We start from the raw sequence: 20,046 nt of genomic DNA on the forward strand, positions 1-20,046 counted from the left end.
TTTTAACGAAGGTTGTTTGATGAAGAAACAAGAGGCCGGGTTTCATGAAAATCTGTATGAGAAGACAGACAACTGATCGTAAAACCAATATTTATTTAATTTCATACTCATTCTAACTCTGACTGCAAAGGGTTGAATAAACGCTAAAGCGCTTGGTATATGCATACAAACACAACACACATACACACACACACACACACACACACATATATATATATATATATATATATATATATATATAGAGAGAGAGAGAGAGAGAGAGAGAGAGAGAGAGAGAGAGAGAGTTCTGGTGTGCGCCCGCGTGCGCATGCTGTATTATGTTAAATAAAATTTTTACTATTTGCAATGAAGAAAAGGTTGGACCCACATACTTCTGTCTTAGGTATGCGTGTATGCTTGCGGCCATTATGGATGTATTTCCATATACCCCTGTGTATATGACGTATATTCTTGTTCATAACCCAAAGACCCAAAAAAATTCAAGTTTAGACTATCTGACTTATTTATCATGAATTATATCTGAGTATAGAAGACATTCCTGGATAATGTGGTCTTTAATAATTTTTGTCGTGACTGAAACCCTAAAAATTTTCATTTATTGCAAAGTAAAAATAAGACGTATAATTGAAACTGAAAGGCTACTGGCCTTATAAGTGTTGATGATGAATTATCTCTGATAAAAACAAAACGGCTTGGGGACAAAATTATTATTATTATTATTATTATTATTATTATTATTATTATTATTATTATTATTATTATTATTCATAACGAGCACATAATCATTTGGAACAACCAAAACCCCATGAATTTGCATAAAATTACCATCCAGTAGAATGCGCAGCATAATAAAAAGTAGAAATGAAAACGAATTCCAAGCAAGTGGAAGAGGCTCAGAGGGGCAGGCTTCAAGGCAGGCATGCCCATGCCCGGCAGGTTGGCATTGGCAGTTAGGGAGGTTTCACTACCTGTGGGAGAGTGGGCATGACCTGCTTTTACCGTAACTTGCAGGTGTGATGACGTTACCCCATGTCCTGATGGAGCGCTTTGGGATTTTTACTTTTCTTTATTGAGGGAGCATTGCTTTCGTGTTACCGAAATCTCCTGTTTTGTGGTGGTTTGAGGCTCGTTTAATTTTATGTACTGGGTTGGTTTGAATTTACTTAAATCTCATACGTTGTACAGGTTTAAAGCCCCCTGATTTCGTGTCCTCATTATGCTTCAAACACTTGTTTTATTCAGCGTAAATATTCCCTTGCCGGTAGTGAGGCACAACATCTAAACTAAATGAAAAAGAATTTTGCCTTTAAAATGAACAGGAACCATACATATCGTTTAGAATCTAGTGTATGTATATATATATATATATATATATATATATATATATATATATATATATATATATATATATATATATATATATTTAATATATTGTTTATATAATATATATTTAAAATTGTTTACGTAAAACATGTTATGTTTATATGCATGTATATTATGTAAGTTAAGGCTTTGAAGAAACAGAAGGTAAAGCTTAACTGGTTTCGGTCATGACTCAGTCACTCTCTCTTTCCCAATGCCAGAATGAACACAAACAAACAGCTTTTTACTTCTGGTCCCCGAGGTCTCCACTATATTCCTGTGAATTTGCAATTATATTTTTCAGCTTTACTTTATCTTATTAATTATTTCATGGTCAACTGGAAAGCCATGTAAATTCATATGGAACTGCCTTATGTTATGTGACATATAACTGTTTGAGCATGTATGTGCTTATCCATTTGTTGATTCCTCTTTAATCTTTGTCATTCTCTTTACACGGTTGTTATATATATACTGTATATATATATATATATATATATATATATATATATATATATATATATATATATATATATATATATATATATATATATATATATATATATATATATATATATATGTATATATTATATGTATGTATATATAATATATATACACACATATATATACATATATATATATATATATATATTATATATGTATGTATATAATATATATACACACATATATATACATATATATGGGCATGCCAGTCAGTAAAACCTTGTTCTACAAGTTAAGTATCATTTTATGTTTGTTCCAACTCCATATGATAAAACGTAGGGTATATAAAATATTTTTTCTTTCTGTCTAGCAACATAAGTTTGTAGTCTCAGCGAGGAGTCATCTTCTCTCTCTCCAACAGTCCCTATATTAGTATGCAGTCAAGGTAGCTTTATCCGAACTTCTGGACAGTACGTAACGTCCCCAGGGTAGAAACTTGCCGTCTCGACTCTCTCTTACAATACCGTCATTCTGACGGTATGAGTACGCTAGTACGCAGAGTAATAATGATGATAATAGCATTGTTTATGTAACCAATACCCGACAGGTTCGCAACTGTTTACATTACTTACTCTAAGCGTTGGAAATGTTTACACAACTGCTTTGCATCAAGTCTTATCGTGGTGGTTTCTGATATTATTTTTGACGTTACTTTTTTCTGTACAGCCCATTTTTGCATTGAGAGTTCATGAAATGACCTCTATATTAAGATGCGATATGGGCGAAATTGTCTTGTTCCTAGAATGGGGAAAAGCTGTTCATCTACTTCCACTATATTGCGAGCACTGACATTCTTAAAGGAAGATCTGTACACGAAAATATACATCGCCATGTACACGTATGACATGGAACTAAAATCTGTTGATGTATCAAGATATATAGCGCCCATGACTTAAAGTAACCTCGATGAAGCATTAGAGTCTTCTTCTTCTTCTTCTTCCTCTTCTTCTTTCTTCTCTCTCTCTCTCTCTCTCTCTCTCTCTCTCTCTCTCTCTCTCTCTCTCTCTCTCTCATTCAGACCTAAACAGGTTTGTAAAATAACTTGCAACATCGGCAACTCTTTTGAAAATGGAGATTAAACAGATAAGAAACTTGGGTATCTTGAAGAAATTTTTTTCATTACTGGGTACTGGAAACCTTGGCGCCCTTTAGACTTTACAAAGAAAGCAACTGGTGATACAAAAGTTTCAGAATTGTCCAGAATATAAAAAAAGAATATCAAATGATTTGCAGAAATTTTATTTCCCATTGCAATGTTTGAAATTTTTTCATTGAATTTTTTCATATATGGCCCATCAGGACATTAGTGTCATTCAGAAAAGGAAGATGAAGAACAAATGCAATCGTTTTAACTTCTCTTGCATTAGATTTATTAACGATCAAATTATCATCCTTGACACAACCATAGTCTAGTGCACAGATGTCTTCCTGGGTCACTGATTTTACCCGAAAGCATTGCGTCATGCTTCTAATCTAGTGCTTGTTAACCATGTGGCTGGACATGAACACTGGAAGAGTCGAAAGCAGTGACCATTTGAGGAACTGAATCCATGGTTAGGGGCGTCTGGACCATGGGATTGTTGTGAGGGGGGCCAAGGGAGTGTCCATCTAGGGTGCCGAATCCACGGAAGGGTATCTGGATGATGGGATGTGGAGTGGGGTTGGGGGGTTTGTCCCCATGGAATGTGTAAGGTATTCTTTTATGTAGCCGCTCATGGAGATCTTTTGAATTCACGGGTGAGACTTAACACATGCGGCCTCATAAGGTTCTCCCTCTGTTATTGTTCAGCTGGGACGTCACACTTACAAAGCCGACTGGAATGTAGTTAAGGGCAGTCTTGGTAGTCTTAAATATGTATTTTTTTTAAAAGGGAGGTGGGCATTTAATCTTCTCCATTCCTATCTCATTCACATTTTTTAATTCTTGTTTTGTTCGCCAGGGACGTACACTGTACCTTATGTGTGCTTACTTCACTGAATTTCCTTTTCTAGTCCGTTTATATCTGCAGATTAACTCGTTTTATAAATTGTGTGAATTCATAACTCTTTAACAAATTTATTTTATTTGAAGAATCTGATAGATCTGCACTTCTTCGGTTAATGTTTTCATTGTCTGAGCGCTGCTTTTCATTCCACCGTTTTCATTCAAACCCTTCGCCCACTCTACGATGTTTGAAAGGATACTGAACCATTAGCTGACTTTCTAGGTCCCGGTAATTGGCCTTAGGCCTAAATTTTTAAAAGTCCAGTCACCCAGACTGATTGTCTCGGAACCTGCGAGAAGAAAGCTATGACTTTCATTTTTTTTCCCAGGGCAAGAAAACTAGGTCGTTTTTAAGACGAGGATATTGGTGTTCTTTGTCGAATCTAAATAAAAAAAAATTATCAGGCGATAACCAATATTCTTTTACGTAAATTGTGTCGTTTTTTGGTAGTGTTTTGCGTTTCATGAAATACGTGTAGCTTTAAGAATCACTGCCCAGACGAATGAATGAAAGAACAGCCGGGGCATAAGAGTACCAATTAAATTCACGAGCAATATATCTCACAATAAAAGTCATCTCTTTGTTTACGACCGAAGCTCACTTTCACGTAATAAAATTTCGATTCGTTTGTATATTCAGTCGTTAAGTTTCAGACGATAAAAAGAAGCCCAAGATTTTTTTTTTTTTTTTTAACTTTTATTTTAAGGAATCTTTTTGGAGACAACGCCGCGCTTTACCCACGCTCGAGGACGTAAATTTCACAAAAGATCGAAAGTTTAGAAAAAAAAAAGATCAGGCCAGTTGTAGCAGAAGCTGAACGATACGATACGATACGGGAAACAAACTTGCCTTCGATTAGGTTTAGCTGAAAGGAGGAATATCTCTCTCTCTCGCTAATCATCGTTCATTCCAAGGGAACGAAACTGAACGAAATGTCAGATGTGAGGTTTCGATCTTTCATTTGCTATGCGTTAAGGACGATTCTCCCTTGTTTTCTTCGCCTCACTCGACCCAGATTAGCCCTCCATCACTTTCTCGAGTATGAGATGCAGTTAAATATAAATTCTACTGGTGGGAACAGTCGAGGGTATTCCTCTTTTGCAATGCTGTTATTTCACTGAGATATTTTATAAACATTTTATTAATGAAACAATTACGTCAATTTTTTTTTCTTTTTGTTTACGAAAGCACTTCAGCGAGCTGGAAGCTTCAGTAAGCTTTTTTTTTTTTTTTTTTTATCCAACTCTAAGGAAAGCATGACTGTCATAGTTCCCAAGGCAGAACATCATTGGCTTCTCTTATTATACGAGTGTAATCTTATGACGCTAGAAACAGCTCAATTGATGGACGGGAAACTAAATAAATCTACAGTATAAGCAATGTGCAGTTCTTTTTGCTTATTTTTTTTTATCTTCAACTGTACTATACGACTCATCTCTTCACTCTGAATGGGCACACTGTCATTAAAATTTACGAAAACTGATTCATCATGTTTATGGACATGTATTCAAAGGACGTATGTACGCTGTTTATAATCTCTACATAATAAACGTATGTATCCATAGATTCATTTTCTTTGTACAACAACGACTGTCTACAGGTAATAAACCCCAAGTTTAGACCTGCCGTCGTCCAGTTAGGGGTCAACCTCCTCCCAGGAACGTGACGTCAGGAGCATCACAACTTGCCGTCTGGCCGTCTTTATATGACCGTCATTTTTGCTTGCATGGATACCCTAACGAAATTTGACTTCATTAACGTTCGTGTATTTTGGATGGGAAAATAATAATAAATAATAATAATAATAATAATAATAATAATAATAATAATAATAATAATAATAATAATAATAATATACTTTATTGCAGCTCAGGGCCACATACATGGAATATACAAATACAATACACACAATCTAGGTGCATAAGATAACATGATAAAAATAATAATCGGCAATATTCACACAGTTGCTGAAGAAGTATAAAAAACAGAATTCATAATAATGGTAATGACCGTAATTATATGGAGAATAATAGTAAAAAAAAAATATTAAAAATTATAACAATTACAGGACTTAGATCTATCTGAAAATGAAATGAAGATTATAGTATTACTGTTTTATTTATTAAATTCGAATTAATGTGGAAAAAATGAATAAGATTTTTATATTATTTCACTGAATAAACTAGGTTACTTTATTCATCAGTGTTTACTAACATGATACAATGAGATCAAATTACACCAACTTGTCAATTATCCTTTACATGTCAAGAGGCTTCCATAAAATATCCCTTACAAAGACAGAACCTTTTGAACGATATCAGTATTTCCTTGAGAGCAACTGAATAATCTAGCGGCTCACTGAGGTGAATATACAGCTTATTATTATTATTATTATTATTATTATTATTATTATTATTATTATTATTATTATTATTATTATTATTATTATTATTATTAACCCAAACAGAAATAATCATGATGTGCATTGATTAACATAAACGAAATTAAAACATAGACTTCTTTAGAGAAGCGTAGGTATACAGAAAACCCCAAATATGAGTCACAGGAAACTAACGCATCGGCAAATTTAATGAAAAAAGGAAAGCAATAATCTTTACGCACGAAGAAATGTTCAAGCATTTCGTTATTGCTGCACTGGACTCCTTACCTCAATTCCGTGAGCCTCACTCGTTCATAAGATGAAATGGCAAGACATTTCGGCCGGAGCCAAAGAAATTCGTGCGAACGCATGCCCTATGCCCACGGTAACCAGGTTCGCTCTTACCCATGTGACCGGGGTCATCGGACCCTTGCGACGACTATGTACTCTCACCTCGGCAGGCATGGCGGTAACCGCGCATGCTACTCAGAATTATAGCCTAGTCCGTTTCCATTTATCTTTCACTTTTCTACTCTCTCTCTCTCTCTCTCTCTCTCTCTCTCTCTCTCTCTCTCTCTCTCTCTCTCTCTCTTTGTTTATATATATATATGTAACTAGTAACCACAATGCCTTCTTTGCTTCTCGAATTATATATACGTCTGTATACTGTATGTATGTATGTATGTATATAAATATATATATATATAAATTATATATATATATAATATAAATGTATATATATACATTTTATATAATATATATAAATATATATTTATATATAATATATATAATTTATATTATATATATATATATATATATATATATATATATATATGTATATATACGGTATATGTTTGTGTATGTATACATATCTTTTTAAATATATACGTATATGTGCACATATGTATATATATAACTTGTATATATATATATATATATATGTATATATATATATATATATATATATATATATATATATATATATATATATATATATATATATATACACGCGCGCGCACACACAATAGTTTCTGTGTGGTGTCAACGAGAGCCTTATTGCTACGTGCGTAATTGCAGTAATTTCTCGCTCTTCCTCCAGATCTTTTGGAATTTATCCTCCGGCTCCGTCACCGTCAATCACTTTCTCTCCATTTTCCCAGTTTTTCTTTTGTTTGAATCTAAATTCGTCGTTTTCCTACTTTATTTTCTTTCCATTATCTAGACTCCTGCAATTTGGTGCCTCACCAACACACACACTGAAAGCTTCGGTGTTTACTTACAAATTTCTCTTCGAGTAAATTGACTCGAAGAAATCGAGAACTCCCATCTAGTTACTCCAGTCTTATGAATTGTGACAAGAAAATAGAGAGAGCTGAAATTCGTACGTCAATAGTTTGGGTACAATTTTAGATCAGTACCTGATATTTCCGAATTTTCCGTGTCTTCGTTTTTCTTCGTACGCCCTGATCTAGGTCTCAATTTGGACTGTCAGGGTTACTTTGGTTTATTTTAAAATTTATGAGTGTCGCTGGTGTTATAGCTGTTTCAACCTATGCATTTATTATGTTTTGCAAAAGGTTATCTAAGTTAGGAAGCTCTTTCTTAGAAATCTGTTTTGTTTAACCTTCAAATGGTTATAGTATATGGTTTTGCGTATATAAATACACAAAACAAAACACACACACACACACATACATATATATATATATATATATATATATATATATATATATATATATATATATATATATATATATATATATATATATATATATATATATATATATATATATATTCATGCAAAAACACAACATTTGGAATGAAGGAGTATGTCCCCGTGTATATAAAAAGGAAATTTCATACGATATATCGCGTGGCAGATTCGACATAAACGTCAGAAGTAATCATTTTCTTTTGAATGCTTAATTTTTTTTTTTTCACATCTAACCCTGAAGAACCTTCTTTGTCAACATCCTACGCTCGCCAGGCATCCGGGGAAACCCACGCGAATTGTCATCTAAACGTGCTTTGACAATACCTAGAATTATACAGAAACTAATGAAAAGCTAAAGCTTATTTCTGAGAATTGTTGAGGTTAAGAATAAAATGCGCTTCCTGTGGGAGGGCAACTTTCCACACTTTTCCATTTGGGTTTGTAGTTTGTCCTGGCTTTCTGTTGGAAAGCTTTTTTTTTTTTTTTTTTTTGAGAAGGGAAATAGTTTTCCTAATTTCTGTGATGGGTGGGAGACCCGGATTTTTGCACTGTTTTCCTTGGGAAAGGGTCGTAGTTTTCCCAGTTTTCTGTGGGGCAAGGAGGGGAATAGAGTTCTTTCCAGTTTTCCTGAGGACACTGTCTGGTCACTGGTAATGCTAAAGGGATACATTTTTGCTGAAGCTGAACCTGTATTCATTTCGTGTAGAAAAAAAATTCCTAGATTAAATAGTATAGGTAGTGATAGTTTAACAGATTCTTTCCAGGAATTCTTATTTCTAACTACTAGTGTGTTCTACCCTGGTTTTTGTAAATTAAATCCTGTTCGATTTATTGGTAAATACTTACGGCAGCCTTGGATAATTTTGTGGCATTAACACCTGCAAATAAAATTTGGAATTTGAATAGAAAAAAACTTTTGTTGATACTATTAAATATGTAAAACTAGTCAATAGTTTTATACCTAAAGTGCTCGCGATCTGTCTGATATATTATGGTTAACTGGCATCATAAGAGAATGGTCAATGATGTTGGTACCATTATTTGGAAGTGCTCACAAAACAAGAGAGAGAGAAGAGAGAGAGAGAGAGAGAGAGAGAGAGAGAGAGAGAGATGCCCTCGTAAGGAAGAGATGAATAATAAACAAATAAAGACTAAAAACAAATAGGGAGCGACGACGAATCCACTCCGCAACAAAAGTGAGACCACCTCCGGACGAGACAGTACTAGCAAGTAAAAACGAAAATGCTTTTAGCCCGGGGACGATTTGGCAGCCTCCTTAAATATGTGAGAGTGAACGAGAGAGTTGGCTTGCTAGAGAACACATCGTTCTCTCTTTCTCTCCTTCTTGTTGCTCTTTTTTTTTATGCATAGAAATATCCCTGTTCTCACTCTCGTTCCTTGGCGCACATCACTCAAGCCTGACAAAAGGTATGTCTAAACTTTCATTTAAAACCCGTGTAGGTAATTTTCTTATTTACGTTTTTTTTCTTTTCCAGGAAGTTGGTTTCATATTGCTCATCTAGCATTTTGTTGATGCTGATTTCTGTGATGAGCTTTATGACTGAGAATCATTTGTATAACATAATGCTAGGTTCATTTTGTATAAAGAAAAGTATTGTTTTCAATGGCTAAACTTCTTACTGTAAAGCACTCAGTTTAAGCTGTTATGTTAAATAAGCTTTGCTGAATTGAAAAACGATCATTCAAGCTCGCTGGTTCAAACAACTCAGAAACGGAATCTTTCCCTTTTAAGTCAATATGACATATGCTTCAGATTCCTTCGGTATCGTCGCTCAATAATATTTGCTTCAGTTTTGCAATAACCCTGTCGATAACTGAAAGGCGTTCAGAGATTGTACGGGATTCTTTCCAGAAATCTGAATCTAATTGCTCAATATTAAAAAATATAATATATATATATATATATATATATATATATATATATATATATATATATATATATATATATATATATATATATATATATATATATATATATATATATATATATATATATATATATATATATATATATATATATATATATATATATACTGGAAGTGACGAGGCAAAACGTTGGAATGGTATGTTACTGCACGTCGGGAAAATTCCTTTATAAACTCTAAAAACAAGAGCTACTTTGCGCAGTGTTAGTAGTAGGTACAAACAATGGATAATGAGAGAGAGAGAGAGAGATATTGGCGGTGTGAAGTGGGCGATAGATAGAGTGGGTGGGAAGTCTCACTTTTGACTCAACTAGAGAAGAGAGAGAGAGAGAGAGAGAGAGAGAGAGAGAGAGAGAGAGAGAGATGGGGGCAGGGGAGAGGAAAGAGAATCGCTGAAAAAATATCTAGAAACAGAAGGAAAATCGAAAAAACTTCCAAATTCATTTCATATCTTATTGCCTTGATGAAGAGGGTAATTATCCTCTCTCCACGGTTCTAGATAATCTGTGTGTATAGGACAGATGGGGGAGTTTTCCATTTGGTTGAGAAATTGGGATTTCTAAAAAAAAAAAAAAATCAAGTTTTCATCAATTTTCATGAACCTATTTACATAATTTTATCGATGTATGCTGTGAAAATATTTACAAAGTATGCAGGGACGCGTAAATGTTTTATGAACATTTTTGATTAAGACTTCTCTAAGCCGACATTATTAAACCTCCGACGTCCGTGACCATAGCGGTTGCGACGCCTGTTTACAAATACCAGTTTCTCAATTAATTAATTAATCAGGGGCGTATCTGGCCATACAAGTAAAATTAGTAATACACATTAAAAGCTGGCGTTTTTAAAATGCTGGATTACATTTTAAAAGGAAAATTTAGCGCCTGAAACAAATAATAAATTATAATAATTTCTCGTCCTAGTTCATCCTCTGTTCCCCATCGGGCCTGGACTAGATAACATTGACCTATATACATAATGAATGAAAGAAAACAACGAAGATTCTCCAGTGAGTACGTTAAGATAACTCAGATACCAAACACCATTCTTTACAGATAAAGTCAAGCATGCTTGTCAACTATGGCATACTTGACATCTTTTTTCTTATTTTCTCGGTGCTGTGATTTATAGGAAGAATTTTCTTCTCTCTCTCTCTCTCTCTCTCTCTCTCTCTCTCTCTCTCTCTCTCTCTCACACACACATAAACAAGCATGCATGCACGCACAAAGGTAATTGCTTACGTGCGGAAGGAAGAAGATTTGGGCCAATGATGCAGATGGAATTTATAGCATTTTTTCTGTACTTTCTATGTTTTCTTCATAAGTACCTTGCAAATAATAAAGGAAAAACGTACTTCATATTTCTAATCTCTTTCTGTTTGTTAAAGTTTACCTAAGAGTTAGGAATTACACAAACATCTGGTGTATTTTTTTTTCTAGAAGAATTATGCGAGTACTTGATGACTGAAAAACTCATACTGGTCTTAACACAGTAAAGATACCGCATATACAACGTGACTCTGGGAAACATGAAAATTAAGGGTCTCCTCATGAAAACAGCCTCATAACATAAACCTCGCCTCATGACTCGAGGTAAAGAGGTCGAGATACAAAGATTCCATCGCCTTCGAAAGCTTTTACCCGAGACCAGATTCTCCCTCGACATCAGAAAAGGCAAAATACTGCGGTATGTGAAATCAACCTGGAAGAGATTCTGAACTGGTCAGCGGCTTCAGGAAGATGAAGGCATTTTGGAGAAACGTACACACGCACGCACACACACACACTGACACGGGCACATCGCTGTTGGCCCTTACTGGAATAAGACCAACTTGCTTGTCTGGACGGCTAAATGAATGGTCGCCTTTAAAAGGCTTGCTAAAGAACTAGCCGAAGAGGTGTTCTGCAATAAACGAATCTCTCTCTCTCTCTCTCTCTCTCCTCTGTCGCCACTGGCGCCGATTTCGAATCTAATCTTCTGCCCAAAGAGGGTTTTTATTCTTGGTTTTTGCCGTACAAGAAAGAAAAGTATTTGAAGAATATCTCGCTCTGGCGTCACCGCTCTAACCATTTTGTACACTGGAAGAAGAAAAAAGTCGACTTAAACTAAGGTTGAGTTCAGAAGCAACTGATTAAATACCTTTTGTTGTCTCGTTTCAGTATTTTTGGTAAAAGATGAACTGTTGAGAAGGAGCATATGGGCCTCTGTATCTATGTTCTTGACTTTCAAGATATTTTGAGAAATTAATACCCTAAGCTTTTTTTTCCGTCAAAATATATGATTATGTATCTTTTAGTGCAATGAATCATCAGTCTCCTGATGAAAATTTCAAGAGTAATTAAGAGTTTTCACTATTAGTAGTGTTCCTTTTTTATTTAAAGGCCTAAAAGTAATTAAAGAAAATTTAATTTCCATATTTAGGTTTTTGGATGTCTGTCTTCAGAAAATGGAAGAAAATTCACTGTACTCTTATAAAGAGATACGAGGTCGGATTATTGTACAACTTTAAATCCTACTGAATGTACCTCTGGTCTTAATAGGCAGAGAAACATGGTTCGAAATGCTCTACGGAATCATTGTTCTATAGATGAAATGAAACTGTAAATAACATTTCCCTAAGTATCCACACGATGTAGATAACCACACTAGCTGCTTCGCCAGTTCATGGCACCATTAATCAGTCAAGTATCAAAGATTTTGGGGTGAGTGATACCTGATCAAAGGATTTACTGCAATTCGAAGAATACTGCATTCAACATTTATGATTTTTTCTCTCTCTCCATTTTTACAGACTTCCTTTTAAAGCCTTCATTTCACCTCCTTGAGATCAGTCTCAGAGCACAGCAGATTTCACTAAACTTATCTCTTCGAAATCTCATTATCATGTTACGAAACTAATTTCCATACGGGATGACGCTAATAATAATAATGTAATGAATACATTCTACGTGATTTGGCTCGTATGAAGTGTCTAATATCAGGTTTAACGATTCGTTTTAAATTTTCAGTATTTCTCCTCTTGTTTTCATTCCCTCTTCAACGCTCAGACTTTTGATTTTTTTTCTAAAGCCCATCCTTACCAGTCACGTCAGTTTGTGCACCAACACAGGCGAATTAATTCATAGTAAACACGTCAATTTCACTCGCTTAACTTGTAAAATGATTCTACGTTTACAGGTCATGTATGATAAACAAAGATTTTTTTCATGGGAAAGATAATGTTTTTCCCGAAGGTCACCCTGTGGAAACAATGAAGTTTACACAGAAATTACGACTCATTTTTAAAAAAATCACTTTCAAAATAAACTTCGGGGAATACTGATATTTATAAAAAAATAAAAAGTTTAATCATTTTATCGTTCAATAACTGGTTGTGTCTGTTAACTTTCTCCAAGATGGGTGCGAATATAATCCTGTGTTTAGAATTCCCATGCAAATTGCCCTGACAGTGACATGTAGGAAATGAAAACAAATAAAACAGTTTTAGATGAAATCCAGATTTATCCACTACACTTTCATTCGTAATTGAGTGATAAATGAGTTTCTTTGATATTCCCTGGTAATGCTATTTATCAACTTACGTAACAATTGCTGTGTACTGAATGTGAAAAATCACGTCCTCGCATCTCAACTCGGTCGCTCTCGCATGGCTCCAATTACCCCGAAAACATTAAGGATTTGAACTGAGGAAGATAGGGCCTGGTTCTGAGGAGTAAGGAAGGAGACGAGGAGTGAGGAGTGAGGAGGAGGAGGAGGAGGCAGCAGCCGTTCTCACTCACAACAACCGAGGCGAGGAGCTACTCTCTTCTCTCTCTCTCTCTCTCTCTCTCTCTCTCTCTCGTCTGACCTACAAACACTCGCATTCCGCGTACGAAAGTGCGCTCCCGGGCTAATGGCTCTCGTATATACTCTCCCTTCGAAGTCCCTTGCTCCTCTCCTTAGGAAGTTCCTCCTCGTGTTCCCTCCCGGAGTCTTGCTGCCCCTCTTTCTCCTCATCTTTGCCTCACCCTTCCCTTCTCTCTCACATTCTGTTCCAAGCTTATTTCAGGTGTCTGTATTCATCCTGTAAGTGATCATTTACCCTTGACTGTCTTATGGATTTTAATCAGTTATGTTCTTTGATATGATAAATACAAAATGCCTGTAGTTTACTGACATGGGAAAAAAATGTTTTACAGGCTGCTAGTCAGTACAGGAGCCCACGCTTACATGAGAGCAACCTAATCTAAAACCCCACTAAATGAACATATTCATTTAGAAAAGGTCACGACGTGTCTTCGGTTAATATCAAATATTTATCATACACCAGTCATACATTTACCACTAGACTTGTCTCTTGCCTTATTTTTCTTGAGCACATCCTACAGGATTCCTAAAGATAATTAAAATTAATTGTTTAATTTCAGAGCACGAATAACTGCTGACAAGAAAATTAATTGTTTAATTTCAAAGCACGAATAATGTGAAGTCGAGTAGGCAAGTGCCATTTCTGTAGAAAAGACAATAACGGTAATATTTGGAGAGAGAGAGAGAGAGAGAGAGAGAGAGAGAGAGAGAGAGAGAGAGAGAGAGAGAGAGAGAGAGAGAGATGTAATATTAAAATTGTTAATTTCGTTAGTCATTAGAAGATGGTGAAATACCTTTGAATTCTACCATTTTGTCTCGATTTTTATCGAAAACGCTTATTTGATTTTATTGTCTTATGTTATGCTTTGCTTTAAAAAAAAAAACAACCTGATTTGTCAGAAATTCAAAAGGCAATTTATTCATTTGTTCACTTAGTTGATACAGCTCATTACACTCTTCCAGACGTTCTATAATCTTCCTCGTCAGTAGAGGTGAATTAACAGCTACTGCCTTAGTAGAAGGCTGCAACATTACTTTAAAGCGCCATACTCCATAACAATGGTTTTCCTGCTTTCTGTTACTCTTTATGAAGCTGATTATATTTGTCTGCTTGTTAATTCATCTCAACCTGACTACATTTTTAATATCTTCGCTCTGGTTTTCACAGTTCACAGTATTATAAGCATTCTGCTCCTAGGAATGAATGTTTTCAATAATAAAAAATGAAAAATTTTTAAATACTAAATAAAATGAACAGTGAACACTGAAACTATCATTGAAACTTGGAAACCAATTACAAGATTCTCTCTGGATGCCTCATTCGGGCGCCAGCTCTCCCTTTCCAAAAATGGCCAAAACAGAGAGTAACAGATAAAAAGCTTTCGCAACAGCCTGTCGCCATTTGACCGGCATCCTCTCTCTCTCTATCTTTCTCCTCTCCTTATTTCGGAGAAATTCTCCACAACCGAAATATCTGATAAATTAAATTAAGGACGGTACTCGTTGAATCAGGTGGCAAAATAATTTTCCAACTCACTAAGTCATGAAAAATTACTATTATTGTGGGTTGATATTTTCTGACAACTCTGCTCTTAGTTCAGATTGCATTTTTTCATCCCATATGAAATCTAAGACTAAATATTATTCAGTGTCTGAAGTCTAAAGCTTCCATGTGGTGCAATAGAGCAAGCCAATATATATATATATATATATATATATATATATATATATATATATATATATATATATATATATATATATATATATATATATATATATATATAAATAGATATATAAATATATATATAATATATATTGTGTATATAAATATATACACATAAACATATATATATACACACACACACACATATAGATAAATAATAGACAAGTAGATAGATAGATACCGAGGGCCCGCAAGAGTACAACAGCAAGCACAATCAGTTCTGTCAGGTTTGGTACGCGCACGCGCACTCTTACACATCGCATTAAAAAAGAACGAATAAAAATCCCGCCTGACGAGGCCGACGGGTACAGACGTCGAACACCTGCCCTGGAGATAAGAGATAAACTTCTCTCATTCATTCGCGGCCAACTTTGTTAAAGCTGGAACCCGGCACTGTTACGGATGCCCTCTCTCTCTCTCTCTCTCTCTCTCTCTCTCTCTCTCTCTCTCTCTCTCTCTCTCTCTCTCTCTCACACACACGTTTTATTAATCTGTTACTCTCACTTTATTGCTCGTCCTCTATCTTTCACTTTATTCACCTCTCTCTCTCTCTCTCTCTCTCTCTCTCTCTCTCTCTCTCTCTCTCTCTCTCTCACACACACACACACACACACACGTTTTATTAATCTGTTACTCTCACTTTATTGCTCGTCCTCTATCTTTCCTTTCTATCTCTTTCACTTTCTCTCTCTCTCTCTCTCTCTCTCTCTCTCTCTCTCTCTCTCTCTCTCTCTCATGCAAGGTTGATTAACCTTTTACTCCTTCACTTACTACTCGTCCTCTATCTTTCACTTCATTCACTTCTCTCTCTCTCTCTCTCTCTCTCTCTCTCATCGGCGTCAGTGACCCTGGTAGTTGTGACGCCAGATAACTCTCAATTAATCAATCAATAATCAATCTCTCTCTCTCTCTCTCTCTCTCTCTCTCTCTCTCTCTCTCTCTCTCTCTTACAAACGCGTTTTGCTAATCTCTACTTCCCTACTTTATTATTCTTCCTCTATCAGTCACTGTATTCATCTCTCTCTCTCTCTCTCTCTCTCTCTCTCTCTCTCTCTCTCTCTCTCTCTCTCTCTCTCTCTCTCTCTGTAAAGCATCCAACTATTGCGTCTTGTAATGAAATTTGTCATGCATCGTACCCTTTCCAACCCAACTCTCTCTCTCTCTCTCTCTCTCTCTCTCTCTCTCTCTCTCTCTCTCTCTCTCTCTCTCTCTCTCTCTCTGTAATCTTCGTATGTTTGTTTGACAAATGTTAGTCTTAACGGCCGTCCATTGTACTCCTCATAATAAGCTGGCCCGGGAATAATTTGTCTTACATCAATTTTCATCGCTTGTGTCTTTGAGGTGATTTATTCAAGTTGCCGACAAGACACTGCCAACCTTCCTTCGTAATTTAGACCTTATTATTTATCATTAGAATGTACAGTACAGCCCCTCTCTCTCTCTCTCTCTCTCTCTCTCTCTCTCTCTCTCTCTCTCTCTCCCCGTTGTTTTTCTCTTTTCTTGTCCTCAATTGTATTTCCGTTGTCTTGGTTTCCAATTCATTTAATTTCCTCTGCTGTCTTCATCCTCTGTTATTTCCAATTATGACTGGATAATTTTCCTTGTAGCACATCCACTTCATAATTTCTCTACACATTGTATTTATTATGTATTCAGCATTTATACCTTCCTCAGTCTTCATTATTGTTTTCTCTCAGTTCCCGTTGAAGCATGCATTAAAGATCTCTCTCTCTCTCTCTCTCTCTCTCTCTCTCTCTCTCTCTCTCTCTCTATCAGCCGGCTTAGCGTGGCTTTCCCTTCGTCGGTAACCGGGCACTCTAACCAATCCTGGGCATTCCCTGGAGTCTTTTATCCACTTCCCTTGACCCTATGTGACCTGGAAAGTTGATGTGCTGGAGTATCAATGGCCACAATTATCGGGAAGGTCCTCAGCTGTGCCCTGGTCGGGTGGGGCAAAATTGACATCTGGGTACTTACACGGTCTGCTTTTGGGGCGTATTAAGGCCAACTGATCCTTGTAGACCGCTAAGGTGCGATGCTACTTTCAGTAACGATTTTTTTTCCTTAACGAGGCACTTGTAGTATACGTAGAAATTGGTATAACCTGTTACCTCGGGTTGTACCTACTTCTGTCACCGGGGCTTGGGACCGGCTTAAGCGCATAAACTCTCACGGCAGATGGAACCTATATAAAACAGGAAATTCCAGAGATGAGGAGACCAGATATTTTTACTTTCAATGAAAGCTAAAGGATGAAATAGACCAGGTCGTACCTTGTAGCTTTCAAGCCCCAAAGGTTACATCTAACCGGTGGAATCACTGTCAAAGTTATGGGCAGGAAACGTTATAGATTCCTTTTTAGACTGTCAGGATATTTAAGGGGCATTAAAGAGTTCTCGGCGACTTCCACGAACGATATCAAACTAATTGCTAATATTATTATTTTAGCGAATGATGATACTGTTGTTTTAACGATTTGCTGAAATACTACTCCAAGTCATGTAGCGTTACGTGTCTTTTCTAGCGACCAGTGACTATTACAGCATAACTGACTGCATCATTTCTATCCAAGCTGTTGTGCACAGCCGCAGATTCCCTAATAATGACTGTTCTCGATTTGCTTGTAAACACGCAACTTTTTTTGACAGACCTATAAAATTTAACCATATGTATACTAACATAAAAGCTTATATAACTTTTGAGCAATTAAATCTGAATGTTATTAAGGTTTTCGCACCTTCATTCGAAGTGCGTGTTGGTGAAAGCGTATGACGTAAATGATGCCGGCATACATGGCAAATTCACTTTGCCTGTGCTTAACCCCAGGGAGATGAGTTGAACAAAAATGTTAATGAATATCACTTTCTGTGCTCTGGTCAGCAATCTTAAAAGGGAAGAAAGATGACATGTCTACCATGTACTGGTTTGCAATAGCTAGAGGAAGAAGTCAACGATGAGTTGGTTCTAGAACTGTTTTACATTTTTTTTTTTTTTTTTTTTTTTGAGCCAAAGAAAAACAAGGTTTTTCACAGACGGCCTGGGTACTTTTCTATTATTTTGGAGACAAAGAAAAAATGTTTTTCACAGATGGTCTGGGTACTTTTCTATTGTTTTGGAGCCAAAGAAAGGCAATGTTTTTCACAGATGGCATGGGTACTTTTCTATTCTTTTGGAGCCAAAGAAAAACAATGTTTTTCACCGAGCAGATGGCCTGGGTACTTTTCAAATCCTTCGGAGGCAAAGAAAAACAAATGTTTTTCCACAGATGGCCAGGGTACTTTTCCAGCCCGTTCCCACCATGCCTCCACCCTGCAATGACATACTCAGACACGCTAAAGTGAAGAGAATCAGGTCCGGTATGTCAACCAGAGCGCTGAGTCACACGGGGCGTCGCAGCCCCTCAGTAGTGGTAATGAACACCTTAATGATGATCATTCTTAGCCCCGTTCGATCGATATGCGCTTCACATGACCGCAACAGTGGCTTTGCTCAGCATATCAACGAAGCGGCGGGACCTTCTCGCCATCAGTGATGCAGAAATGGTCCCGGAAGGATGGGAAGGATTCAGGGCGTTGTTGTAGCCATCTTCACTGGGAAAGTCATTCGAGATGTTTTTTGTTTTGATTAGAGGATACCTTACTGGCCCTCTTGGCTTCCAGGCCTTATTATGACCCACTTCCATCTTGTTACAGATTGCTACAGTGTGATGCAGGTTTCAGTAATGCCTAAAACTCATTACAATTTAATAAATCTTACATGAAACTCCCATATAGCTCATTTTCATTTTAACAACTGTTTTATTTATTACTCTACTTAATAAGCAGCTGCCTAAACCTGTACGCGTTTGGTTGAATACAGATGTGTCCTAACTACTTCTCTCTCTCTCTCTCTCTCTCTCTCTCTCTCTCTCTCTCTCTCTCTCTTATGAATTTCATGGGTGTCATTGACCCGCAAACGATGTGACTTTCGATACACGATAATGATATTTAAATGAGATAAGAGCACTTCCCCATATAAAATAAATCAAAGTATTTGTCATAATCTTCCTTGTATTTCACTTCAGCTTCTTTGTCACTAGATTCAGATTTAAATTTCGTACTGACTGCTTCTACTACTACTACTACTACTACCAATTAATCGTTGCAGTAGTATCATTAATAGATTTTGCTCTTACTACTACTACTATCACTAATTAACCGTACTATTAATAGTTACCGAAACATTTCAATGGTCATCTTGAATGTGGAAGCAACAAACTTTGTGAGAAGGCACGCGTTCAAACATTAAAAGGAAGAAGAGTATGAAAAAGCGAGAGAGAGAGAGAGAGAGAGAGAGAGAGAGAGAGAGAGAGAGAGAGAGAGAGAGAGAGCAAATCAATCAAGGAGAAAAACACCCACCGAATGAAAGTCGTGGGACCGGGGAGGTGACGCTTCTTCCCAAAGGGGTCAGCCATATTCCCTTGCAAAGGTGTCCTGGATATCAGATTTCTTTCCATATAATGATCGACTGATTGATTCACGTTTCCCAAATTCGATCGATAATATCTGGGTCAAGCTTTTCTCTTTACGTTTCCTTGTTGATCA

General features: G+C 36.2%; 2 protein-coding genes across 2 annotated transcripts in view; one reads left to right on the top strand and one right to left on the bottom strand.

Annotated features, from left to right (window-relative positions):
- The window catches only part of LOC136846041 (uncharacterized), a 268,588-nt gene that overhangs the window by 225,083 nt on the left and 23,459 nt on the right, over window positions 1-20,046 (top strand). The window lies entirely within an intron of this gene.
- Window positions 10,243-20,046, bottom strand: part of LOC136846042 (glutamate-gated chloride channel alpha-like) — a 52,769-nt gene continuing 42,965 nt past the window's right edge. The window contains exon 8 of the mRNA XM_067116703.1: window positions 10,243-10,450. Coding sequence (XP_066972804.1) covers window positions 10,387-10,450 — 64 coding nt within the window. The 3' untranslated portion in view covers window positions 10,243-10,386. The remainder of the gene's footprint in view (window positions 10,451-20,046) is intronic.

Source organism: Macrobrachium rosenbergii, chromosome 14 (genome assembly GCF_040412425.1).
Source record: "Macrobrachium rosenbergii isolate ZJJX-2024 chromosome 14, ASM4041242v1, whole genome shotgun sequence".
Taxonomy (NCBI): domain Eukaryota; kingdom Metazoa; phylum Arthropoda; class Malacostraca; order Decapoda; family Palaemonidae; genus Macrobrachium; species Macrobrachium rosenbergii.